Raw genomic sequence first — 26,230 nt, 5'->3', positions numbered from 1 at the left:
GCCTGCGACAAGGTACTGCCTGAACCATTTCCCCTTGTGAGCAGCCCTTCATGGTGCGTGCCTTCTTTTTAAGAAATATTTTAAGTTTATTTAAAATACTCTGCTTGTGTTCCTATTAAGATTATTTTGAGGAAACAGCAAGTGAAATCCATGGCTTTAGAAATATGAGCATAGACATAGAGCAAAAGCTGGAACATTTTGGACATTTTTTTAAGAACGCGGGATCAATGCTTGCAAAGCATTCTGATGTGATTAGTTAGCAAATTGGTATATGAAGCTTCGCTGATATAGAATGCGAGGCTTTTTGCTGCTAATGGTAAGAAGGATATATGAAGAATTTGGAGCAGCACACTCAAAATGCTAGATGAACTCCGCGGGTCAGGCAGTGGCAATGAATAAACAGTAAACGTTTTGTGCGGAGAGCCTTCATCAGGACTGGAAAGGAAAGGTGAAGAAGCCAGAATAAAAAGGTGGAGTAGGGGAAGGAGTTCAAGATGGAAGGTCATGTGTCAAGCCAGGTGGGTGCGTAAGGGGGCTGAAGTAAGAAGCAAGGGGGTAATAGGTGGAAAAGGTAAAGTACTGGAGAAAAAGGAACATGATAGGCGAGTGGACCACCGGGGGAGGTGATAGGTGAGGAGAAGAGGAGGTGTAAGAGGAAAGCCACAGTGGGGAATGGAAGAAGAGGGAAGGGGAAAAATTACTGGAAGTTAGAGAAGTCATGCTATCACATTGGAGTCTACCCAACCTTCAAGGAGAAGATTACTTCTCCAGCACTCTACGTTTTCCACCAACTACCTCCCTATGCCTTGCTTCACCTATGACCTTCTAGATTGTACTCCTTCCCCTACCCGCTTATTCTGGCTTCTTTCCCCTTCCTTTCCAATCCTGATGAAGGATCTAGGCCCAAAACATCGACTGCTAATTCACTTTCATAGATGCTGCCTGGCCTCCAGCATTCTGTACGTGTTGCTCTGGATTTCCAGCAACTGCAGAATCTCTTGTGTTTTAGAAACTGGAGCAGACCATTCTGCCTCTGATCTGGTGCAACACAATTTGCCTGCACAACCGTTATCCCCATATTTCTAGGCTTCTGTACTATTAAGATATCCTTTGTCTTGAGTGCAATTAAGACTTTGATATTCAAGAGAATGTTTAACACTATGAATGGATTTTGATTGAGTACATTAGGAAAGTATTTACAATAAGGGTCACACTAATTTAAGATAACCAAACACTTCACATTCTGTCTGGGTAGCCACTAACCTGTTGGCATGAACATTGATTTCTCTAATCTATGGCAATTACCCCCCTTCCCCCTTTTCCCATTCCCCATTTTGGTCACCCTCAGCCACCTGCCCAGCAACTCCCTGTGGTTCCCCTCCACTTTCCCTTACTCCCATGGCTAATTGTCCCCTCTCCTTGTGTCTAACCAAAATTAGAGAGGTTTTTGAGGAAGTTACCAGGAAAGTTGATGAAGGCACAGCAGTGGATGTTGTCTACATGGACTTCAGCAAGGCATTTGACAGGGTCCTGCATGGGAGGTTGACCAAGAAGGTTCAGTCGCTTGGGATTCAAGGTGAGGTAGTAAATTGGGGATTAGACATTGGCTGGAGAAGCTGGAGTGTGATAGTAGATGGTTGCCTCTCTGACTAGAGGCCTGTGACTAGTGGAGTGCCGCAGGGATCGGTGCAGGGTCCTTTGTTGTTTGTTATCTATATTAGAATCAGGTTTATTATCACTGACATGTGTCATGAAATTTGTTAACATAGCAACAGCAGTTCAATGCAATACGTAATATAGAAAGAACAAACACAAAATAAAATAATAAGTAAATCAATTACAATATACTATATTGAATAGATTAAAATTGTACAAAAAACAGAAATAATATATATTAAAAAAGTGAGGTAGTGTCTAAGGATTCAATGTCCATTTAGGAATCGGATGGCAGAGGGGAAGAAGCCGTTCCTGAATCTCCTGATGGTAACAGTGAGAAAAGGGCATGCCCTGGGTGCTGGGGGTCCTTAATAATGGACGCCGCCTTTTTTTTTTGTAATTTATTTTTTATTGAAGTTCATCATCAAACAAACATTTCCATAAGATGTATTTCAGATATTGTACATATATATCATATAGTCATATTTGCAACAAATCTCCACATAATATTTATCTTGGAGAAAACTATGTACAAGTAGGGAGTGATCTTTTTTTTAACAACATATTCATTGACTTGTGAGAATAAAATCAGGCCTATGAGGTGTTATGTAGTTAAACCATTTTCCCCAGTATGAATCAAATTGTTCCAACTTATGATTAACAGATGCTGTTATCTTCTCCATTTTGTAAATGTCTATTGTAGTTTCCATCCATGCATTTAAAGTTGGGCTCTCCTGAGATAACCATTTCCTGGTAAGGGTCTTTTTACCAGCCACCAGCAGTACATTCATTAAATATTTATCTCTTTTCAACCATTCTTGAGGTATATACCCAAAATATATGGTCTTACTTTCTTAGGGTATTTCACATTTAAAGATGTTTTGTAGGGTTTCCCACTCCAATAGTCTTTGATAACGGGGCATTCCCAGAAAATATAATGGTTTACATTTTGATTTCCATAATTTCTTCAGCAAACAGAGAGGTTACTATCATAATGGGATTTCTGAGAGGGTGTAATAAAATATCTTAACAAGTTTTTCCATCCAAGCTCCCTCCATTTCTGTGAACTGGTACACTTCCATTGATACCTCCATATTATTGTCCATTCTTCCTCAGATATTATTATCCCTCCTTCCTTCTCCCATTTTGTTTTAATGTTATGAAGTTGAATGTGTTTTAAGATTTGACAAACCCTTATACATGCTTGAAGTTATTCTACTACTGTTATCTGAATTATATGCTTTTCTAAATAGCTCTATAAAACATGTACTTGCCTTGGTTACATTTTTAACCATCCTATTAACATACTGTGGCATCTGTGAACACCAATAAAAGTCTTGTTTTTCTAATATGTGTTTCTCCTTGAGCATTTCCAAACTGAACAGTGTTCCTCCTTTCATTATATTGCAAAGAAATGTTATTCCTTTAGCTGTCCTTAAATCTAGCGTCCATTTTATTTGGCGTAAAATCCGAGTCATATGCACACCATTTAAGAATTGCAATATCTCTCTCTAGTTTATGTTCTTTTATAATAGTTTTCCGTAGTTTAAGAGTCCATTTCACCCATGGGTTATCAATGGTATTTATATACCTTTGTAGGTTGTTATCAGCCAAAATTGCCTGTATGGGGATGGAAAGTATCCTCTCCTCAATGTTTTTGCATTGAGCATCATATGATGGGTTGCACCAACATATCAAAGCTCTCAACTGTACTGCAAAATAATAATCTCTCAGAGAAGGTAGGCCCCATCCCCCCTTTTTCTTGGCTAATTGCAAAGTTTTGAGATGAACTCTAGGCCTTTTACCTTGCCATATATATCTTGATAACATTTTGTTCCATTCATTGAATTGATTTTGATCAATCTCTATTGGTAGGGTCTGAGCAGTATATTCATTTTAATAGATTAAATCCTTGAACTGAGACTAAAAAAAGGAGTTAGGTTCTATCTTGTTATATCTTCCTTAATTTTTTTATATATAGGCTGATAATTGCATTCTGATAATTTTGCCAAATCTTTTGGCATAATAATGCCCAGATATTTGAAAGACTCTGTTTGCCATGCCCAGGGATATCTACTTTCAATTCCTCTTGGTGGGCTATAGTTATATGAAAGTAATTGGGTTTTATCTATGTTGATCTTGTATCCTGATAATTGATCATTTTGTTCAAAGGATTGCATCAATTTAGGTAAAGAGTATGTTGGTTGCCCTAGATAGATCAAAATGTCATCCGCATAACAGGCCAATTTATGCTCTGCCCCTTTAATAATAATTTCCCTGATATCATTTTGTCTGATGTATTGAGCTAATGGTTCCAGATATAATGCGAAGAGTAGCGATGACCATGCACAACTCTGTCTCGTGCCCCTTTCTAGGGTAAAACTATTTGATAAATATCCATTGATTTTAATCCTGGCAGTAGGATTGTCATATAGTGCCTGTATAGTTTTAATAATTGTGTCATGGAAACCAAATCTATGTAAAACTCTGTAAAGGAAATTCCAATTAACTGAATCAAATGCCTTTTCAGCATCCATGCTTATCACTATTGCTTCGATTTTATTTTTTTGTATATGATCCATAATGTGAAGTGTCCTTCATATATTGTCTTGTGTTTGGCATTGTTGTATAAAACCTGTCTGATTCTTATATATCAGTACGGGTAGAAACTCTTCTAATTGTTTGGCCATGATGGAGGTAAATAATCTATAATCTACATTAAGAACAGATATTGGTCTAAATGACCCATGTTCCATTTTATCCTTGCCTTCCTTCAGTTAGGTGGGGAAAAAGGAGTGAATGAATGAATAAAAAAAAATTGAGTAATATAAAATCCACATTATAATAAGTATTTCTTGAGATAGGTATAGCACTGTCTATTTTTGCTTCCGTTTAGCTTATCAACAATTTTAAAATTAGCCAAACTTTATGGCTTTTCTGGAGGAGGTGAGGGCTGTCTTCAGAGAACTCACAGTCTCTTCCTGATATTCTTCTCTCGCCCTCCTCCCGTGCCCTGCTTTCTTGGTTCTCTTACTATTTCCCAAGCAGATCAGGATAACTGCTCAGCCAGGCTTTCCCTTGGTTTGACCACACTGACAGGCAGCCCTCTGTTCTTCATGTCTGTAGTCGCCTCTTCCCCTGTCTGATACAGTTGCGTCCCATCTTCATAAAACACTCTCAGTTTAGCAGGGTACTGAGTTTGGAATCTAATCTTTCCTTTCTTTAATATTCACTTTACTTCAGAGTATTCCTTACATTTCTGCAGGACCGCCGGGTGGGGGGGGGGGTAATCTTGATTGAAATATATTAATTTCCCAATCAAAAACACCCTCTTCTTACCCCAGGCCCTTCGTAGAGTCTCTGCCTTGGTATTGTATCGAAGGAATCTAATTACTATTGAGCGCGCATCAAAGTTGCTGGTGAATGCAGCAGGCCAGGCAGCATCTGTAGGAAGAGGTACAGTCGACGTTTCAGGCCGAGACCCTTCGTCAGGACTAACTGAAGGAAGAGTTAGTAAGAGTTAGTCCTGACGAAGGGTCTCGGCGTGAAACGTCGACTGTACCTCTTTCTAGAGATGCTGCCTGGCCTGCTGCGTTCAGCAGCAACTTTGATGTGTGTTGCTTGAATTTCCAGCATCTGCAGAATTCCTGTTGTTTACTATTGAGCGCGATTTATTTTCTCTGTCTCCAGTAGGCCTCAGGCGGAATGCACAATGCGTCCTCTCAATTTCAAGCTCCATAGTTGAGGGACACTCCAGCGCGTCCCGCAGCAACTTTCCTACAAACTCCATCATAGACAAACCCGGAAGAGGTATTGATTTAAGCTGCCATTCTGGATGATAACGTTACTGGAAACCCGGACGCTGCCTTTCAGAGACACCGCTCCCTGAAGATGTCCTGGGTACTTTGTAGGTTAGTACCCAAGATAGAGCTGACTAAATTTACAATCCTCTGCAGCTTCTTTCGATCCAGGCATAGCTCCACCACACCCCTCCATACCAGGCAGTGATGCAGCCTGTCAGAATGCTCTCCACGGTACATCTATAGAAGTTTTTGAGTGTATTTGTTGACATACCAATTCTCTTCAAACTCCTAATGAAGTATAGCCACTGTCTTGCCTTCTTTATAACTACGTCAATATGTTGGGACTAGGTTAGATCCTCAGAGATCTTGACACCCAGGAATTTGAAACTGCTCACTCTCTTGGCTTCCAATCCTTCTATGAGGATTGGTATGTGTTCCCTCATCTTACCCTTCCTGAAGTCCACAATCAGCTCTTTCATTTACTGATGTTGAGTGCCAGGTTGTTGCTGTGGCACCACTCCACTAGTTGGCATATCTCACTCCTATACACACTGTTATCACCATCTGAGATTCTACCAACATTGGTTGTATCATCAGCAAATTTTTAAGTGGTATTTGAGCTATGCCTAGCCACACAGTCATGTGTATATAGAGAGTAGAGCAGTGGGCTAAACACACATCCCTGAGGTGCACCAGTGTTGACTGTCAGAGAGGAGGTGATGTTATGACCAATCCGCACACATTGTGGTCTTCCGCTTATGAAGTCGAGAATCCAATTGCAGAGGGAGGTACAGAGGCCCAGTTTCTGTAACTTCTCAATCAGGATTGTGGGAATGATGGTATTAAATGCAGAGCTATAGTTGATGAACAGCATCCTGACATAGGTGTTTGTGTTGTCCAGGTGGTCTAAAGCCATGTGAAGAGCCATTGAGATTGTGTTTCTCATTGACCTGTTGGGGTGATAGAAAAATTGCAATGGGTCCAGGTCCTTGCTGAGGCAGGAATTCAGTCTAGTCATGACCAACCTCTCAAAACATTTCATCACCATAGATGAGCGTGCTACCGGATGATAGTCATTAAGTCAGCTCACTTTATTCTTCTTAGGCAGTGGTATAATTGGTTCCTTTTTGATGCAAGTGAGAACTTCAACTTCAGTGATCTGGTTGATAATGTGGTTAACTGGATCAGCAAATTTGTGATGAAACCTAGATTAGTGGTGTAGTGGACAGTGAGGAGGCCTATCAGAGGGATCTGGACCAGCTGGAGAAATGGCTGAAAATGGCAGGTGGAATTTAACGCAGACAAGTGTGAGCTTCCATTAAGATGTCGGCACATATACATGCAGCAGTCTCTTGGGGACCAACTGAAGGTGTTTCTGTCCTTGTTAAATGTGTTTCTATATGTAGAAAGACTATGCTTACAGCAGGTCCTCCGCATCAGTAGAAAACTCAAAGGGACGAAGGTATCTTACCTTTTCCTCTTGTAACAATACAAAAAGAGGTCATTGGGTTCATCCCAGCTCCCGTCAGGTTGGGTTGGGTGGCAAACCTCTTAGCCCAATTTCCCTATTTTCTTTGTCATTGTAGTCTAGCTTTTCTATAGGAAAGTTAATTTTTCTAACTTCCCTGTTCAATAAATATATCTGAATATTTTGAGGGAGTGATGAAGGTGATTTATGAAGGCAGTGGAGGTTATCTTCATGAATTTTAGAAAAGGTCACCTCGTGGTAGGTACATCGCATGGGGTCCTTGGTGAGCTGGGAGTTGGATCCAAAACTCATTTGGTCATAATTGATAGAGATTAATGGTAGAGTAGTTTGTTTTTTTTTTATCTGACTGGAGGTATGTGACGAGCGATGCCCCACAAGAATCAATGTTGGGAACTTTGTTGTTTGTAATAGATATTAATGATTTGGATGAAAACGTTGGTGGTCTGATTTGTAATTTTGCAGATGACATAAAAATTGGAGTCGTTGATAGCAAGGAAGGTTGTCAAACAGACAGCAGGGTATAGATCAGTTGGAAATTTGGGTAGAGAAATGGCAGAAGGAGTTTAATCTGAACAACTGTGAGATGATACATTTTGGGAGGTCAAATGCAAGAAGAAAGCATAGAGTAAATGGAGCATTGGTGTCCAGAGGGATCTTGGGTTGCATTGAAAGTGGCAACACAAGTGGATAGAGTAGTAAAGAAGGGATACAGTATGCTTGCCTTCATTGTGCATTAAAGTTGGAAATAATGTTACAGCATTATAAAATTTTGGTTAGACCACATTTGGAGTATTGTTTGGCATTCTAGTTACCACACTATAAGAAGGATATAGAGGGTCTAGAAAGGGTGCAGAAAATGTTCACCTGGCTGTTGCCTGGATTGGAGCATGTTAGTTATAAAGAGAGGTTGGACAAACTTGGATTGTTTTCTCCAGAACACTGGAGGCTGAGAAGGTGACTTGAGAGATTATATAAAATTATGAGAGGTGTAGAGAGAGTCAGCATTTTTCCCCAGGTAGAAATATCAAGTTATTGAAGGAATAGGTGTAAGATGGGGGTGGGGGAGGAGGGCAGAGTGTAGAGGAGATTTGTGTGGCAAGTTTTTTTGTCCAGAAAATTTTGGGTGCCTGGAGGGGAAGGTGGACGAGACAGATTTGATGGTGGTATTTAAGAATGAGTAAAACCGCATACCCTGAGGCCAGCAGACAGGGAATAGAGGATATGGGCTATGTGCAGGTAGGTAGATTAGATTAGATTGACAACATGGTCAGTACTAACATGATGGCTGAAGGCCTGTTCCTGTGCTGTTCTTTTCTAATATAAGTTCTTGTTGAGCCATGATCACATCAGAAAGTTTGATGGGCTAGGTAGTCTGCTCCTGCTCTTATTTTTTTTTGTGTGTGATCTCGTTATTTTCCTGTGTCTCTGTAAGTTTCTCATATATGCCTCATAATTCACCTTCAGTTCCTTCGTCTCCACTGCATCTGTCCCCAGATAGGGTTTTCCTTTTCAGGAGAGCAGGCTTTCCCTTCCTCCGCCGTTGATGCATTCCTCATCCACATCTCCTCCATTTCCTGAACATCCACGCTCACCCCATATTCCCGATGCCTTAAGTGATAGAATTCTTCTTGTCCTTACCTACCACCCCATGGGCCTCCATGTCCAACACATCATCCTCTGTAACTTGTGCCATCTCCAAACAGATCCTACCAACAAATGTACCTTTACCTCACCCTTCGCTCTCTCTGCTTTCTGCAGGGATCGCTCCCTCTGTGATTCACTTGTCTATTTGTCCATCTCGGCACATCCTTGCAAGTGGCCAAAGAGGTACACCTGCCCATTCACCTCATAGATTGCTCTAGTTTATTGTTTGACAAGGAAATCAGAAGTAAACACGTATTCTGCTATAACGATAATGGTGTTTTAAATAGCTTTGTTTATTTTGTTACTGCAATACTAAATGCTGTTTGGGGTGTCCAGGGAGGGGTAGCACCTCTGATGGCGGGCTTGTCGAGCTCCGTGTTTGGTCCCCACCCCACCTAGCTCTCACCTGTGGCTCCAAGTAACTGTTTGTATGTGACAGTGGCCACAACCCAGTACATTGCTTTGACAGGTAGGCTAAACAAGAACAGGGTAGCTGGGAACCTCCAACCCCGGTGAGATAGGGATATGCCTCCCCAGCATGCGAAGCCAGTTTCGGCGGACTGGGTGGATGAGATCAACAAGATCTAATGGCCAAGATGGTGGTGCTGCAATGCTTCATGAAGAGCGAAGGGTATGACAAAGCACAGAAAGTATCATGGCTATCCACTGCAGCCGAGGAAGTCTCCAATCGTGACAAATTTTTGTACTATTGGACCAAAATTTTGAGACTGAAAGAGTGGAACTGCCCCAGGGCAACGGCCTTTTCACTATAAAACTCTTGCACAGGTTACTTCATCGTCAGGAAAGATGGAAAAACAACACACATTGTTTAATAACATACCATTGGACAAGTGTCAATATACACCATTGCTTGTCAGTTTCTCGTGGTGAAGCTACCAGCCTGTGTTCTTAAGAGACAATGGTGTCCCATTACTGCAAGGAAGACAGCTTCATTTTTCTGCTTGTCAATTTCCAAAGTAACTTGTAGGTAATCTCTCATTTGTGATTGAATTCAACCCGTGTAAGAGAAATAGAGTTCCCTAATTCATCAATCATATTATATCCAATTCAAGTTATGGAAACATGCATTATAGCAGAACTACCCATACTCTATATAATTGCAGTAAGATTTGTTCTAACCTTCTGGAGTACAAGCTAAGTGTGGTACATTCCAGTCCATAGGGTTGATGTTAGGAATTCTGGAAGATAGAAGCTTGGAAAGAATTCAGAAAATGTGTAGCTCTGTTGGTTGATGGTTGAGTTGCTTTGCCAAGATGGAAGAACAACTCAACCTAACCAGATAAAAGCTTTCTGTGGTGACGTCATTTAAAATTCTAGGATACAAACCAGAAGGTTCAGGGTCATATTTTGGATCTCATTAATTTCTCCAGTGCTATTTCATTGGAGCCCCTCAGGGCTGCGTACTGAGTCCCCTCCTTTACTCTTGTACACCCATGACTATATCATTACCCACAGCTCCAATCTACTAATTAGATTAGATTAGATTCAACTTTATTGTCATTGTGCCGAGTACAGATACAAAGCCAATGAAATGCAGTTAGCATCTAACCAGAAATGCAAAGAATAGTGTTATTTACAAAATAACTGTGAATAAAAAGTAAGTGCTACAGCACACAAATATAGAAGTACTGAGACAGTACAATATGGGTGCAATACTGCTTAGCGCTGTGATGTGAGGCTCAGCAGGGTCACAGCCTCAGGGAAGAAGCTCTTCCTGTGCCTGCTGGTGCGGGAGTGGAGGCTCCTGTAGCGCCTACCGGATGGGAGGAGAGTAAATTTGCTGACGACACTGCATTGATTGGCTTTATCTCAAACAATAATGAAGTGGCCTATAGGGAAGAAGTCCTCTTTCTGACACAGTGGTGTCCAGAAAACAACCTCTCCCTCAATGTCGCAAGAACAAAGGAGCTGGTTGTGGATTACAGGAGGAATGGAGATGGATTAACCCCTATTGACATCATTGGATCTGGGGTTGAGAGGGTAAACAGCTTCAAGTTCCTTGGCATCCACATCACCGAGGACCTCACGTGGCCTGTACACACCAGCTGTGTGGTGAAAAAGGCACAACAGCACCTCTTTCACCTCAGACAGTTGAGGAAGTTTGGTATGGGCCCCCAGATCCTAAGAACTTTCTACAGGGGCACAATTAAGAGTATCCTGACTGGCTGTATCACTGCTTGGTATGGGAACCGTACCTCCCTTAATCACAGGACTCTGCAGCGAGTAGTGCGGACATCCCAGCGCAACTGTAGTTGTGAACTTCCCATGTGTCACGAACCCTGTGACAGGTTGAAAAGGACCAGCAGAAATGGAACACACCTGGAGTCTGGTTTACTATAAATTAAGACAATATTTATTACCACTATGAATTAATATCATTAAACTGAATAATACAATATAGGTTATAAACTATTATATATAAGCAGTTCAGTTCACTTTGTGTTGCGTCGAGTTGAATTGATGAAGAGAGAGAGAGTTAATTGAGTTGATGTTCAAGTTGGCAGCTTCAGTTGTTCTTGCTTCCGAAGTCTTCAGAGTCACTTCGTGTGACCCCCACACCGACACAGATAGACAGAGCCCCTTCTAGGGAACGGTCTACTAACCCACGGCGCGAGTTCACCACCAGCAGACCCCCACAGGCAAGCTCTTACCTGCACTGGTAATCACAGGTCGAAATTAATCGGTCTGTCGCCTCCACCCTCGTGGTGGTCTTAAACTCCACCAGTGGTTTCTCGAGTAGCTTCCGCAGTTCTCCTGTGTCGTGTCTCCTCTGCCGTTATCGGACCGAAGGATCAACTTTTTTATAATCCATCCAAAATTCCAGCGTCCGTTAGCTCAACCACTCTGAGCTGTTACCATGGTAACTTCCCAGCTCGTGTCTTAGCTCGCGCCGTATTCTCTCTCTCTTTTAAATGCCTCCTTGTTCATTGGACTGCTGAACTTTCTAACAGTTTCTCACCTGCGTGACACGTGATTCAGGACATTTACAAGAACAGGTGTGTAAAAAGGGCCCGTAGAATCACTGGGGACCCAAACCATCCCAACCACAATCTATTCCAGCTGCACCATCTGGGAAGCGGTACCGTAGCGTGTAAGCCAGGACCAACAGGCTCCGGGACAGCTTCTTCCACCAGGCCATCAGACTGATGAACTTGTGCTGATTTGAGTGTACTCTACATCGCATTGACTGTTCTATTTATTATAATTGCACATTGCACATTTAGATGGAAATGTAACATAAAAATTTTTACACCTCCTGTGTGAAATATGTAAGAAATGAAGTCAGTTTAATTAAGTTCTACATTTTATCTATAAACATCCAGGCTGATAGTTGGCTTGTGAACAATAGAATAAGATCAGGTTAGAAAGGAAAACAAATTAATTTGTTCAAGGTGCTTTGTGATGATATGGATTAATCAATTTTGATTGAATTTTTTTTTCTTTTAACAGTGGGCTGATAATCCTCAAGAAGTTGGTACATCTTTATTCGGAAAGAGATGATAATCTAAAAAAGTTTTCATCTTTATGTTTCCAGAAAGTCTCTAAGTTGCTACAAGACAAACAAATGAACTTGAATATGCCAAAAAAGTATGAAATCAACAACGATGTTTTTTTGACAAAATTTGCTAGGGAATATAGTACACTTGCTACTAAATAGAAACATAAACGTAAAATGTACTGAATATTACCAGTAATACACTGAAGAGTTAATATCAAACACTGAAGTAAAGACTTGTAGTGGGTATCTCACTCCTCACAGAGAAAAATTAGAACTAGAGTTAAGACTTTACAAATATGGCAAAAATAGATCAACAATGGTTAAACCTACCTCAGGATATATTGTTGGAAGTATTCAGATATCTTACATTTGAAGAAAAGGCTAATGTTCGTGCAGCCTGCAAATATTTGCAACGATTGATTGACCACCCTACTTTGTGGCTGAACAAAACAATTGTCCTAAAAAGCTTACAAAACTGCAACTCATGTTTTTGGACTACACTTCGAAAAAGGAGAATAAGATCTCTGCTGATCAGGGAAGCAACTCCGAAGCAATTGCAGAAGATGGTGAATTTGATTCCGAACCTGGCTGCTGTTTCTATGGATGTGAAAGTGAACGTGGAAAGACTGCGCGCTCTGAGACCCTTGGCAAACTTACACACACTGCAGCTGAATGATGGTTCATTAATGCTAGACCAGGAGCTGCTAAGGGAGGTGGTAAACTTCAAACAATTGACAACCTTGGTTTTATGTTCTTTGGTGTCTGGCCACAGCAGTTCTCTGTGCCTCCTCGCAGAATTAAAAAAGTTGCAGTCTTTGACACTTCACGTGAGGCAGAAGGGCCCTTCTTTGTCAGCCATTCAGTATATTTTGTTCCGGTTGCCAAAACTGAGAGAGCTATCATTGAGTTCAGTGGACACATGGGAAAACTTGTCATTGTGCTTTACAGCACCAGAATGGAAGACCCCCGAAGAGGCAGGTATGAAAAAGAGCACAGATAGTTCTGATAATCGTATAAACTATGAAAAACACCAGTTATTTCTCAAGTATGCCATCTATAGACATGAGGTGTCATGCATCACATTACGGATTTCACCCATTTAAAAACACAGACCAACTGGGAAAAATAAATCTAGATGATAATTCCCCACCTCCTTAAGCAATCTTCTATATGAACAGCAATAAAAACGTTTTGAAAATTAGAACCAAGGAACGTTTTTTTCCATTTATAAATATAAACATGAAGGATTATGTTTGCAGACTAAGGAAGCAAAATAGAATGACAGTAAATTACAACTCTTTATCAGTCCATGTAGAATGACAGAAATAGAGTTAGTAATGTGTTTAAACCTGTATCTTTCAGACAACCTATCTTTTAAAATCTTCATTAAGTTGGCTCTTTCAATCACAACTATTTAAATATCAGCAGATTTTCCTTTACTTAGTGATACGTTCCAGAGTAGGTAGAGCACAGAGTAGGTACAGTGCAGAGTAGGTATATTACAGAGTAGGTACAGTGCAGAGTAGGTATATTACAGACTAGGTACAGTGCAGAGTAGGTATATTACAGAGTAGGTAGAGTGCAGAGTAGGTGTATTACAGAGTAGTTACAGTGCAGAGTAGGTAGCGTGCGGAGTAGGTAGAGTGCAGAGTAGGTGTGCAGAGTAGGTATATTACAGAGTAGGTACAGTGCAGAGTAGGTGTATTACAGACTAGTTACAGTACAGAGTAGGTATATTACAGAGTAGTTAGAGCACAGAGTAGGCCCTTCCAACCCTTTGAGCCACACCGCCCCAGCAACCTCCGACAAACCTGATTAACTCTCACCTAATCACGGGACAATTTGCAAAGACCAATTAATCTACCTGGTATGTCTTTGAATGTGGGCGGACACCAGAGCACCCAGAGAAAACTCATGTATTCCATGAGGAGGACATACAGACTCTTTACAGGTGGTATTGGAATTGAACTCTGAACTCTGGAATATGCTAACCACCAAGCTCCCGTGGTGCCCCTTGGCTAAACTGGATCATATTCTATTGTCCATACTGGCTAGCAACTAAAAACATTTTCCTAAACAGGTTTCTGACATTTATCTGGCATCACAATGTTCTTAACAACTCACAATTACTGAACTGAGATTTTGGTCATAGTACATTATTAATCGTTATCCTTGCCACAGTTATTATTAAATTTGTTAACCACGCTATGCTCCTCCAATGGGAACTCCTAGGTTCCATTCTTATGTATCAGTACAGTGATAAAGCACTCCAGCAAAGACCATTCAGCTCTGCCATTCAGTCATGGCTAATTTATTATCCCTCTCAACCCTATTCTCTTGCCTTCCTCCTGTAACCTTTAACACTCTTACTATTAAGAATCTGTGAACCTCAACTTTAAATATACCCATTGATTTGGCCTCCGCAGCCACCTATGGCAATGAATTTCACAGATTCATCAACCTCTGACTGAAGAAATTGCTCTTTTTTCATGTCCTTGTACTTTGAGGCTGCCCTCTTGTCCTAGACTCGCCCACTCTAGGAAACATCCTCTGCATGTCCACTTTATCTAGACCTTTCAATATTTGGTAGGTTTCAATGAGATTCTTCCCCCCCCCCGCCCCCCTTCCCATTCTTCTAAACTCCAGTGACTACAGGCTCAGAGCTCCTCAGGCATTAACCCTTTCATTCCCGGGATCATTCTCATGAGCCTCGTCTGGACCCTCTCATGTGCCAGCACGTCCTTTGTTAGAAAAACTGCTGACGATACTCCAAGTGTAGTAGGATGCGTCTGTTTACACTGATGTGTTGGTATTGAATGTACAGGTGAAGTTAATACATTTGCACAGTAACAGCTGAATGATATAAATCAGGTCCCCAACCTTTTTTGCACCGGGGACCAGTTTAACATTGACAATATTCTTGTGGACTGGCCGACCGGGTGGGGGGGTGGGGGCGGTGTTAATCACGACTGGAATATAGGTGGTAAGTCAAGTATAAGTCACTTATAAGTGGCTCGTACACTCAATTTCGTTTCTAAAGGGGTTTACTTGACGAATTCAACATTAAACACAGAGCGCATATTTTCCTCGCATGAATATAGTGATAAGTCAATTATAACAGTGGTCCCAAACCACCGGGCTGCGAAGAATGCAGCGGTACAGCGGTGGCCGGAACGCACCCAGCACATCTTTAAGAAAAAAGCCGAAATAAACAAGCTAATTGATTAGGTGCTGCCCGGCACGTAAATGTCGGTCCAAATGAGGTGATGCATTCGGCAATTGCCTCTGATCTGGGCCGACGTTTAAGTGCCGGGCGGCACCTAATTAATTAGCTTGTTTATTTCGGCTTTTTTCTTAAAGATGTGCTGGGTGCATCGCGGCCATCACTGTACCGCTGCATTCTTCGCAGCCCAGAGGTTGGGGACCACTGAATTATAAGTCACTTATAAGTCAATAGCATCATAACATTTTAAGTAACGTTTGGATATTAAACACACAGCGCATATTTTCCTTGTATGAACATATAATATCATTGCAACACACCAATGTCGCTGAATCAGTGGGAGCCCTGGGCTTGTTTTCTCGCAACAAGACGGTCCCATCAAGGGGTGATAGGAGACTACGATACTCGAAGGGGGTTCCTTATATCCAGTCTGTTCCACAATTTATAAACCCCATTTCCAGAAAAGTTGGGATATTTTCCAAAATGCAATAAAAACAAAAATCTGTGATATGTTAATTCATGTGAACCTTTATTTAACTGACAAAAGTACAAAGAAAAGATTTTCAATAGTTTTACTGACCAACTTAATTGTATTTTGTAAACATACACAAATTTAGAATTTGATGGCTGCAACACACTCAACAAAAGTTGGGACAGAGGCATGTTTACCATTGTGTTACATCACCTTTCCTTCTAATAACACTTTTTAATCGTTTTGGAACTGAGGATACTTATTGTAGTAGATTTGCAACTGGAAATTATGTCCATTCTTGCTTGATATAAGACTTCAGCTGCTCAACAGTCTGTGGTCTCCATTGTCTGATTCTCCTCTTCATGATGCGCCATACATTTTCAATAGGAGATAGATCTGGACTGGCAGCAGGCCAGTCAAGCACACGCACTCTGTGTCTACAAAGCCACGCTGTTGTAGCCTGTGCAGAATGCGGTCTGGCATTGTCTGGCTGAAATAAGCATGGACGTACTGGGAAGAGACGTCGCCTTGATGGCAACATATGTCTCTCTAAAATCCTAATATACACCTCAGGGTCAATGGTACCTTCACATACATGCAACTCACCCAGGCCGTGGGCACTGATGCACCCCCCATACCATCACAGGTGCTGGCTTTTGCACCTTTCGCTGATAACAATCTGGATGGTCGTTTTCATCTTTGGCATGGAGAACTCGACGCCTGTTTTTTCTGAAAACTAGCTGAAATGTGGACTCATCTGACCACAGCACATGGTTCCACAGTCTTTCGGTCCATCTGAGATGAGCTTGGGCCCAGAGAACTCGCTGGCGTTTCTGCATAGAGTTGATGTATGGCTTCCTCCTTGCGTAATACAGTTTCAAGTTGCATTTCTGGATGCAGCGACGGACTGTGTTGAGTGACAATGATTTTCCGAAGTACTCCCGAGCCCAGGTGGCTATAATTGTCACAGTAGCATGACGGTTTCTTTGGCAGTGCCGCCTGAGGGCTCGAAGATCATGCGCATTCAACAGCGGTTTCCGACCTTGCCCTTTACGCACTGAGATGTCTTTGAATTCTCTGAATCTTTTCACAATATTATGTACTGTAGATGTTGAAAGACTTAAATTCTCTGCAATCTTGCATTGAGAAATGTTCCTTTTGAACTGACTAACAATTCTCTCACGAATTTTGGCACAAAGGGGTGAGCCACGACCCACCCTTGCTTGCAAAGACTGAGCCTTTGATGGACGCTACTTTTATACCCAGTCATGATACCTCACCTGCTACCAATTAGCCTGCTTGATGTGGAGTCTTCCAAACCAGTGTTACTTGAATATTCTGTGCACTTTTCAATCTTATTTTAACCCTGTCCCAACTTTTGTTGAGTGTGTTGCAGCCATCAAATTCTAAATTTGTGTATGTTTACAAAATACTATTAAGTTGGTCAGTAAAACTATAGAAAATCTTTTCCTTGTACTTTTGTCAGTTAAATAAAGGTTCACGTGAATTATCATATCCAGATTTTTGCTTTCATTGCATTTTGGAAAATATCCCAACTTTTTTGGAAATGGGGTTTGTAGTTTTCATTGCATTTATTGCAGAAAACTCTGCTTCGCAGTGATATGATGTTGCAAATGGAAGCAACGTTTTCAGTGCTTCAGTGGCTTTCTCAGGATATTCAGTCTTGACTTTGATCCAGAATGCCGGCAGAGATGTTATGTCAAACATACTTTTCAGCCCGTCATCATTTGCAAGCTCGAGGAGTTGATCTTTTTCCCACGCTGACATGGATGATTCACCGGGGACATTCACAAATGGGTCACGGACCTATTCCTTTGCACGTCTTGGGTCGGTCATCTGCGTCTTGGGTCACTGATGACCTCGCGTGCGTAATGACCTTGCATGCATTAAAGTTCAACAGGGGGCATGACAGGGAATGAGGAAAGGTGCAGCTGACTCATATCGTTTCATATCGCCAAATCATATCGTTTCCTCGCGGCCCGGTGGCACATGCTTTGCGGCCTGGTGGTTGGGGACCACTGATATAAATCAACTGTTGAGGCATGTCCATTCAGTGGCTACTTTGTTAGGTATTCATGCAAATATTTAGCCAGACAATCATGTGGCAGCAGCTCAATGCATAAAGGCATGCAGACATTGTCAAGAAGTTTAGCTGTTGTTCAGACCAAACATCAGAATGGGAAAGAAATGTGATCTAAGTGACTTTGACCGTTGATGCCAGACAGGGTGGTTTGAGTATTTCAGAAACTGCTGATCTCCTGGGATTTTCACACACAGCAGTTTCTAGAGTGTATTGAGGATAGTAGAAAAGGGCCGGGTGGTGGCGCAATGACATCAGCGCCGGACTCTGGAACGGAGGTTCTGGGGTTCGAACCCAGTCGAGGCTGCTCCCGAGTACGCTTTCCATCCGTGCCAGGTTGAGTGTCAAGATCGCAACTCGACCTCGTAAAATAAAGGGAAAATACTGCGAAATGTCTGTGTGGGGAGTGGCATGCCACACAGTCTCTCTCTCTCTCTCTCACTCCGCGCCTTGTAAAGGCATGAAGAAGACATAGTCCCACCAACATCGCACACGCACGCACGGACGCACACACACAGACGCACAATCACGCACGCACACGCCAAAAGAAAAAGAGAATAGTAGAAAAAGTATCCAGTGAATGGCAGTCTTATGGGTGAAAGCACCTTGTTAATGAGAGAGGTTAGTGGAGATTAGCCAGACTGGTTCATGCTGACAAAAAGGTGACAGTAACTCAAATAACCACATGTTACAGCAGTGATATGCAGAAAAGCATCTCTGAACGCACAACATGTCGAACCTTGAAGTGGAGGGGCTACAGCAGCAGAAGACCATGAATATACACTCATTGGCCACTTTATTAGGTACAGGAGGTATGTAATAAAGTGGCCACTGAGAGTATAGGATATTGTGAAAGTTGCTGTGGGAATCTAACAGTTTAATATAATTTTGAAAACAATATAGTAATGGTGATTGCAAAAGTTAAATATTTGTTCTTCCAGATGGTTTGGAGTCAAACTGCATTTCACAGCTTCAATTGGAGAAGCTGAGCCTTTTGCACAGCGCAAATGGTCCACTGTCCAGGAAAGCTCTCGAGCAACTTTCGAATGTAAAGAGCCTTTCTGTGAGCCTTACCAAGTCCTGTGTTTCACGGAACACCAATTTTCTACATAGTATGCTGGAGAGCCTGCCAAATATTACTGAATTAGAACTGTCCTGTAAGTATTTTTTTGCATATGTATTTGACTAATGTAGCAGTTTCATTTTTTTTTGTAAGGAATCTGTTTAAGAACTGTCAGTTTGCAGCTAAGTGAAGGAGAGAGGTTTGGCCCAGCGCACTAGAATGAAGGATGGGAACAGACAGAGAGATTCATTTTGTTGACAAAGACCACAATACTCTTGTCACTGTCATTGGAGGTAAAGGTCACAAAGTCTGGTTGTTAAGTTAGCTTTACATTAGAGTGAAGAAGCGGTATTTTCTGTTTGTTGCAGGAATTGTGAGCAGCTTTGGGAGGTAGGATGTGGAATCAGTAGTACTCTACATGATCCAACTAGGTCCAGCAGTGAGTCGTTAGCTCAATTGTTTATTGGATCTGCATACTTTGATCTCAAAGGACTGGGAAGGATGGTTGTATTTTGAGTAATAACTTTATTGGGAAACAAAGATAGAAGTTAAGGTATGCTTGAACGGAGTAGATTTTGCAGAAATATCAGGGTTTCATCTTTAGCTATCCAGTCGTAGTCTGAACAACATTTGTCTTGCATCTTTAATCTCTGTATTTCCCTCAGCAATGTTTCCTTGCACCCTTTTTATTTTATGATGACGTTTTGCTCCTCAGTAACCACATCCAAGAGTCCTGACTAACCGGCAATTTTCGATGAAGTTGAGATCAGCCAATATTCCTTTGCCTGATTCACACTGTCTGATTTGTCATCTTTCTTTCTGCTTGCTAACCTTATTCCCTTCCATTTGATCCACAGCAAGAGTTTAAAACAGCCTTCCTTGTTTTTAAATCCCCCTATACTGCTGTGCCTCTTTTATTTTCAGCTTTTCCAGTCCTTCAGCCCACCAAGGTACCTGGACTTCATCATTTCTGGTCTCCTCAGCATCTTTAATGTCAATTGCTTTATCATTGACTGCCTTCTCTTCAGCTGTCATGATTCCCTTTCAAAGGCTGTCTCGCTACTTCCCTCTTGAGTTTAAAATCTGCCATTAGATTGCATTCTGAGCCATTTCATGCCTAAACAGATTGGTGTGAAATTTTTTGGTAATATTTCTGTCAGGATGGCAGGGTAGAATAAGTCTACCAAAGGAAGTGTAAGGTGCTCCTTCCTGCTGCTAGCCTGCAGGTCACCCTTGGGCAAAGTATAGTAGTTGCTTCTGTAGAAAAATTTTACGAGAACAATCATGGTAATTTGAACAGTGTAATTTGAAATATTTAATAATCACCTTAGATGGCTTCTTAAATGGAGGTTGCAAAGGAAGAAAGGTACTTCACCAACACATGAAGACTAATGGAGTGACCATGAAATTTTGAGATGGAAGTTCTAGTAGATGGGGCCTTGGCATTTGAAATCCCAGCCAACAATAGTGGACTGCACTTGACTGAACTTCTAAATCCTGGTGTTATGCTTGAACCTAGAGCCTTTTAAATGTTACCAAGTGATCTGATTTCAACAGTAGTTAACTTCCTTGTGGGATATTCATAATTTTTCTGAACAAGAATATCTGTGAAATATTAAGCATTCCAGTATTTTATTAAATAATAATTTTTTTGGCATGTTCCTGCATGCGTGCGAGTCTGTGCGTGTGAGTCTGCGTGTCCGTGTGTGTGTCCGTGATGATGTCTTTTTCATGGCTTTTACAAGACGCGGAGCGCGAGAGAGAGAGAGGGAGAGAGACTGTGTGGCGCGCCACTCCTCACACAGACATTTTCGCAGTATTTTACGAGGTCGAGTTGCATTCTCGACACTCAACCCGGCACGGATGGAAAGCGTACTCAGGGGCAGACCCCACTAGTTTCAAACCCGGGAACCTCCACTCCCAGGTCCGGTGCCGATGTTGTTGTGCTACCAGCCGGCCCTTAAGTAATAAAATTTAAGAGTGATAAAGGCATTATAGTTAAGCAATCATTCTTTGGCTGTTAGCTTTTCATGATATATGTGAGAAGTGCAACTTTGAAAGAAGATTCATCCGTATTTCATTTCTGTGTTAAATTGCCAGGGAACGGACCTTTTGCTGAATTTGTGAACATTTTGCCTTCGAACCTCAGAAGAATCGATTTGCTAAATGTAAGGCTTTCAAATGCCGATGTGCAGCTTCTTTCTGATTCTTCAGGAAAATCTCTGAAACATCTGGGCTTGATGCTCTGCAGTGGTATTACTGAAACAATGTTAAAGCAACTGCCCAAACAGTTTCCTTACTTGCAGACCCTTGACCTGAGGTAAATTACAATATATCTGTATTAATTGATGCAAAATGCAAGGCCTTTTAAAAAAATTATTTTTGGGATCCGAGTATTACTGGCATGGCCAGCGTCTATTTCCTAATGCTGATTGCCCTTGAGGAGTTGGTGGTGGGACGCCACTTTGAATCACTGCAGTTCTTATGGAGAAGATACTCCGATAGTGTCGATGGGAAGTAGCTCCAGTAATGTAATTATTTAGTTATATTTCCAAGTCGGGTTGGGGCAGAACACAGGTGCAAGGTTACACCTTTTATGCATTTCTGTAAGAATGGTGCAATCACAACTTTTCTACCTCGTGACATGGTACATGGAGACTAGATATAATCCTCAACAATGCTTAAGTTAACTTTCCAAAGGTGCTGTACTTTTAAACATTGTTATTGTGTAGCTGGGGATATTTACTACTACTACTACTACTACTACTACTACGATGTCGACTTGGTGCCCTGTAAATGGGCTACTTGAAGACTGACTTACACAGGTACAGTATATATGAGTGTATATGAAATTTTAGATACCTGACTGCTTGTTTCCTGATTTTTGCGAGAAAAAGGCAGAACATACTCTTAATCATTACCGTTGTTTGGAAAGCCAAACCACAGAGAGCGGGTTACAAAAAAGTCTCTTGCTACAACACAAGAATGTGGATATAATAGTGCAAAACAAGTGCCAAACAAGTGCAAACAGTAATATTGGCAGCCAGTCAATCCTCCAGAAATCATCTTCAAGTTTTTGTGGAATTATAAAAAATATTTATGTCTTGAAAAAGACCACTATGTCAGAGCAGGTTTACAAAGATCTTCCCCCGACTTTTAGCACTTCCCAACTCTGTATCAGTAGATAGATGATCTGAGTCTTCTTGGAATTGATGGTAAGTCCAAGTTTCGTGTATGCACGGTTGAAGGCAGTCAGGATCTGTCGTAGGTGGTTTTCTGAAAGAGCTGCAACACTGTTGTCATCTGTGTATTGGAACTCGATGAGGGAACTCGTGGATGTCTTTGTTTTGGATTTGAGATGGGCAAAATTGAAAAGTCTATCAACCGTCACCAATTGAGACAAATTGGATAGAACCATCATTTCAACTTGGCGAAACAACCCTGGAAAACGTGGACCACTTTTCGTATCTTGGAAGTCACCTCTCATCCAATGTCGACCTTAATGACGAGATCCAACATCGTCTTAAATGCGCTGGAACAGCTTTTGGACATCTCCGATCAAGAGTCTTTCATGATTGTGACATCGGAACAGACACCAAAATGTTAGTGTACAAAGCAGTGGTAATCCCAGCGCTCCTGTATGCATCAGAAACCTGGACAACATACCGACGACATCTGAAGGCACTTGGAAAGTTCCATCAACACTGTCTTTGAAACATCTTAAATATCAGCTGGGAAGATAGAAGAACCAATGCCAGTGTGCTAAATGAAGCAAAAACAACAAACATTGAAGCCTACGTCATCAAGAACCAACTAAGATGGAGCGTTCATGTTGTTCGGATGAAAGTCGAACGTCTGCTGAAACAAATCTTCTACTCCCAGCTTAAAGAAGGCAAACGTAAAAGAGGCGGATAACGGAAGAGATTCAAAGACGTCTTAAAAGCCAACTTGAAGAAATGTAACATCGACATCAACAATTGGGAAACCAATGCCAAGGACAGGAAACTCTGGCAAGCCATCATCCGAGAAGGAACAGCAACGTTCGAAGCCAACAGATGTGCAGAATTAGAAGAAAAGAGAAGAAAATGGAAAGAGAGGCAGCAACAACCAAAGCCTGATCTGCCATCTGGAACTACCTGTCTGAATGCGGAAGAACTTTCAAAGCCAAGATTGGACTCATAAGCCACTTGAGAGCCCATAAGTAGATCAACAGAACGAAGACCATCATCCTGGACCTCGAGGGATAGCCACGACAACGACGATCTGTAGATGTGCTCGTTACAACTTTTTAATTCTCATCCTTCTAATAATTACCTTAATCCCTTGCCCCCTGAGTTTTCTTGTACGGAAATTTGTTTTATTGATTATATTAAGAAATAAAGTGCATAACGGACCCTTGTGGTCACCGGGCCGAGTCTCCCAGCAAGCCACCGATTTAACCCTAGCCAAATCACAGGACATTTTGCAATGACTGGTTAGCCTACTAATCAGTACGTCTTTGGACGGTGTGAGGAAATTGGAGAACTCAGAGGAAACCCACATGCACAAGGGAAGAATGTACAAATTTTCTTACAGAGGATGCCAGAAATGAACTCCAAACTCTGACACCTCAAGTGTAAAAGTATCTGTGGCATCTGTTTTTTAATGTAATCATTAAAGAATTTGATAAGATCCTTGGGGCATTAATATAAACCCACTGCGGCTTTCTTTGCATTTTTAATAATGTATTTTATTATTAGTTTCACATTATTTAGTTATATTTTCATCTAAATGCATATTTGACTTTGAATTTGAGGCTTACTGTAACAAAATAAATTTGATCACCTGCAAGTGGAAAAGAACCATTCAAGTATTTTTCTCCCTTAAGTCCTGCTTTCAGTCCTTTCTACTCTCCAAATCTTTTGTGACTAGAGTCTCTTGATGCTTTTGGCACGATGAATCTAGGGCAAATTTGCTAGACCAGAAAGTCTCCATTATTTTTATGCCTGTGAGTAAATTATTGGGAGTAAATTCACCTACAATGTTTGTAGAATGAGATTTATCTTGTTTTTTTGGAAGTATTTTATTAAGTATTTGTTTAACTACACAAATGAAAAGTTTTGAATTTTTTCATAGTTCCACCAAATAAATAATAAACTGCATTATTTTAACCCTACCAATTTCTTACAGCGGATATAGGTTGCTGAATCAAGGAATTTTGTTCGGCTTAGTGGAGATGTCATTTCTAATGGAAATTGTAATTTCTAACAATCCACATCTAACGGACGTAATAACAAAGCAATTTCGGGCTTTAACTGACAACAGAGTGCATGTGACCCAGAAGAGCAGAAGAAATCACAAAGGATGTGATTGCATATTTTATTCTCAGTTTTTAAGTTGAAGAATGGGAGAATATTGTTGGGCATGATAAATATGTAAGCTTGGTTGTGCGCTGTAAAAGACAGTAATCAAGATGGGTCTGCCTTGACAACTTTGCTTCTAAACATCTGGATGCACTAGTGGCAAAAGTGCAAAATTTGCAGAAAAATAGTGATAAGTAGAAGATTTCAAGTTAGAAAATATGTAGATCAAGTCAGAAGAGTGGAACAAGATTTGAATAATGTATTATATATTTGGTATTCTAAATTATACATTTTGAAGAAGGGAAATCTTGCTCTGAAATCAAATGTAAATGTATTTAGGACCTTGTGTTTCTCATTAGGAAAGCAGGTTGTCAGATTTTTATAATGATTTTGTTCATGTTTATGAATGTGTATTTTTATTTGATGTAAATAGGGTTGATAACATTTTGTGGAGATTATCTGAAAAGACTACGGGAAGAAAAATCTGAAAATTGCTCATTTATCTGTAGAAGACCAAAAGGTTTTTTTCTATTCAGCAGAAAGAACACTGAGAGAGACTATATACTTTTGCTTACACAGCGTTTTTAACAAGAGTTCAGACTTGTTCCTTGTGGTACTTTTAATAGTCATTATCATGCATTGAAGTGATGGCATAGATGGAGGATTTAGTAGAGTTTGAAGCAATGTAGATGACTGACAAAATGGCTTTATGTTAACATGTTTTCTACAAATTGGTCAATGATCGTGTTGAATGTCATGGGTAATTTACTTTCCTTCATTGATGTGATCATATTTCAACAAGGAATGATGATTTTAAAAGGGCATTTTAAAATACAGTTGCAGGAAACTTCAGGATACAAGCTTGTATTACTTCTCAGATTTTGACTTCTTGATGTCTCCCATTGAATGTCTGTAAAGATACAGTTCAGAGATTGTTCTACATATATAAAAAAAATTGGTCTGTTGAATCAATGATGCTGTTGGCCATATGCTAGGACCCATGGAATAAGGGGCCAAGTATTAAATAACTGAAAGGATAAATCCGTTTTTTCTTCTCACTACTTCTACAATTTGAATAGATACTTTCAAAGCCAGTAAAAATAACATTGTTCTGGAGCTATGAAAATATTCTGCATTGTTAAATTGAAAATTGTGGTTCTGACTAACAATTGTTTCGGTTAAAAATTATATTAATTAAAGAAAGCATCTTGTGCCTCAAATTGTCAAATTGACTACAGTGCTCTTCTGTATGGAATGAGATAGTTTTATTGCTTTTGTTTATAGCAAATCTCCTTCATTTACAAATACAGGTGTCCCCCGCTTTTTGAACGCTCGCTTTACGAAACCTCACTATTACGAAAGACCTACATTAGTACCCTGTTTTCGCTTTCAGAAGGTGTTTTCACTGTTACGAAAAAAAAATCAGCGTGCGATAAAAAATCAGCGCGCTATAAAAGGCAGTGTGCGATAATAGGCAGCGCGCGCCCCGAGCAGCCGCTCTCCCTGGATTCGGAACTGCATTCTTGCTGGCATTTTGCTTAAACACGCGCCTGTGAGCAGCCGTTTGCAAGATGATTTCTAAGGTATCGGAAAAGCCTGAAAGAGCTCGTAAGGGTGTTACGCTTAGCGTGAAACTAGACATAATTAAGCGTTTTGATCGTGGTGAACGAAGTAAGGACAAAGTGAGTTTCGCTTGTGGAAGCTGACAAACATGATGTTGAAGAGGTTTTGGCATCCCATGACCAAGATCTGATAGATGAAGAGCTGATGCAATTGGAAGAAAAAAGGATAACAATCGAAACTGAATACAGTAGCAAACGGACTGAAGGTGAAGTCATCCAGGAACTGAATGTGAGGCAACTATGTGAGATTTTTGCTGCAATGATAAAGTACGACTTTAATTTTGAAAGGGTACGT

General features: G+C 40.9%; 1 protein-coding gene across 4 annotated transcripts; it reads left to right on the top strand.

Annotated features, from left to right (window-relative positions):
- Window positions 1-23: 23 nt before the first annotated feature.
- Window positions 24-24,784, top strand: LOC140212520 (uncharacterized). Of its 4 annotated transcripts, none has more exons than XM_072283618.1 (6): window positions 24-53; window positions 5,347-5,466; window positions 12,064-13,090; window positions 18,850-19,065; window positions 21,072-21,291; window positions 24,141-24,784. In XM_072283618.1, exons 3-6 carry the CDS (start codon window positions 12,409-12,411, stop codon window positions 24,349-24,351), a joined length of 1,329 nt encoding a protein of 442 aa, XP_072139719.1. In that variant the 5' UTR covers window positions 24-53; window positions 5,347-5,466; window positions 12,064-12,408; the 3' UTR covers window positions 24,352-24,784. The 4 variants fall into 4 exon arrangements, with proteins under 4 accessions (XP_072139719.1, XP_072139571.1, XP_072139815.1 ...); XM_072283470.1 differs by having other exon boundaries at window positions 5,347-5,567; XM_072283550.1 differs by lacking the exon at window positions 24-53 and adding an exon at window positions 1,949-1,983 and having other exon boundaries at window positions 5,347-5,567.
- The last annotated feature ends 1,446 nt before the right edge of the window (window positions 24,785-26,230 follow it).

The sequence above is a fragment of the Mobula birostris genome, chromosome 1 (genome assembly GCF_030028105.1).
Source record: "Mobula birostris isolate sMobBir1 chromosome 1, sMobBir1.hap1, whole genome shotgun sequence".
NCBI classification, from domain to species: Eukaryota; Metazoa; Chordata; class Chondrichthyes; order Myliobatiformes; family Myliobatidae; genus Mobula; species Mobula birostris.
The sequence above is the reverse complement of the archived record's forward strand: the minus strand, read 5'-3'. Positions and strand labels throughout refer to the sequence as shown.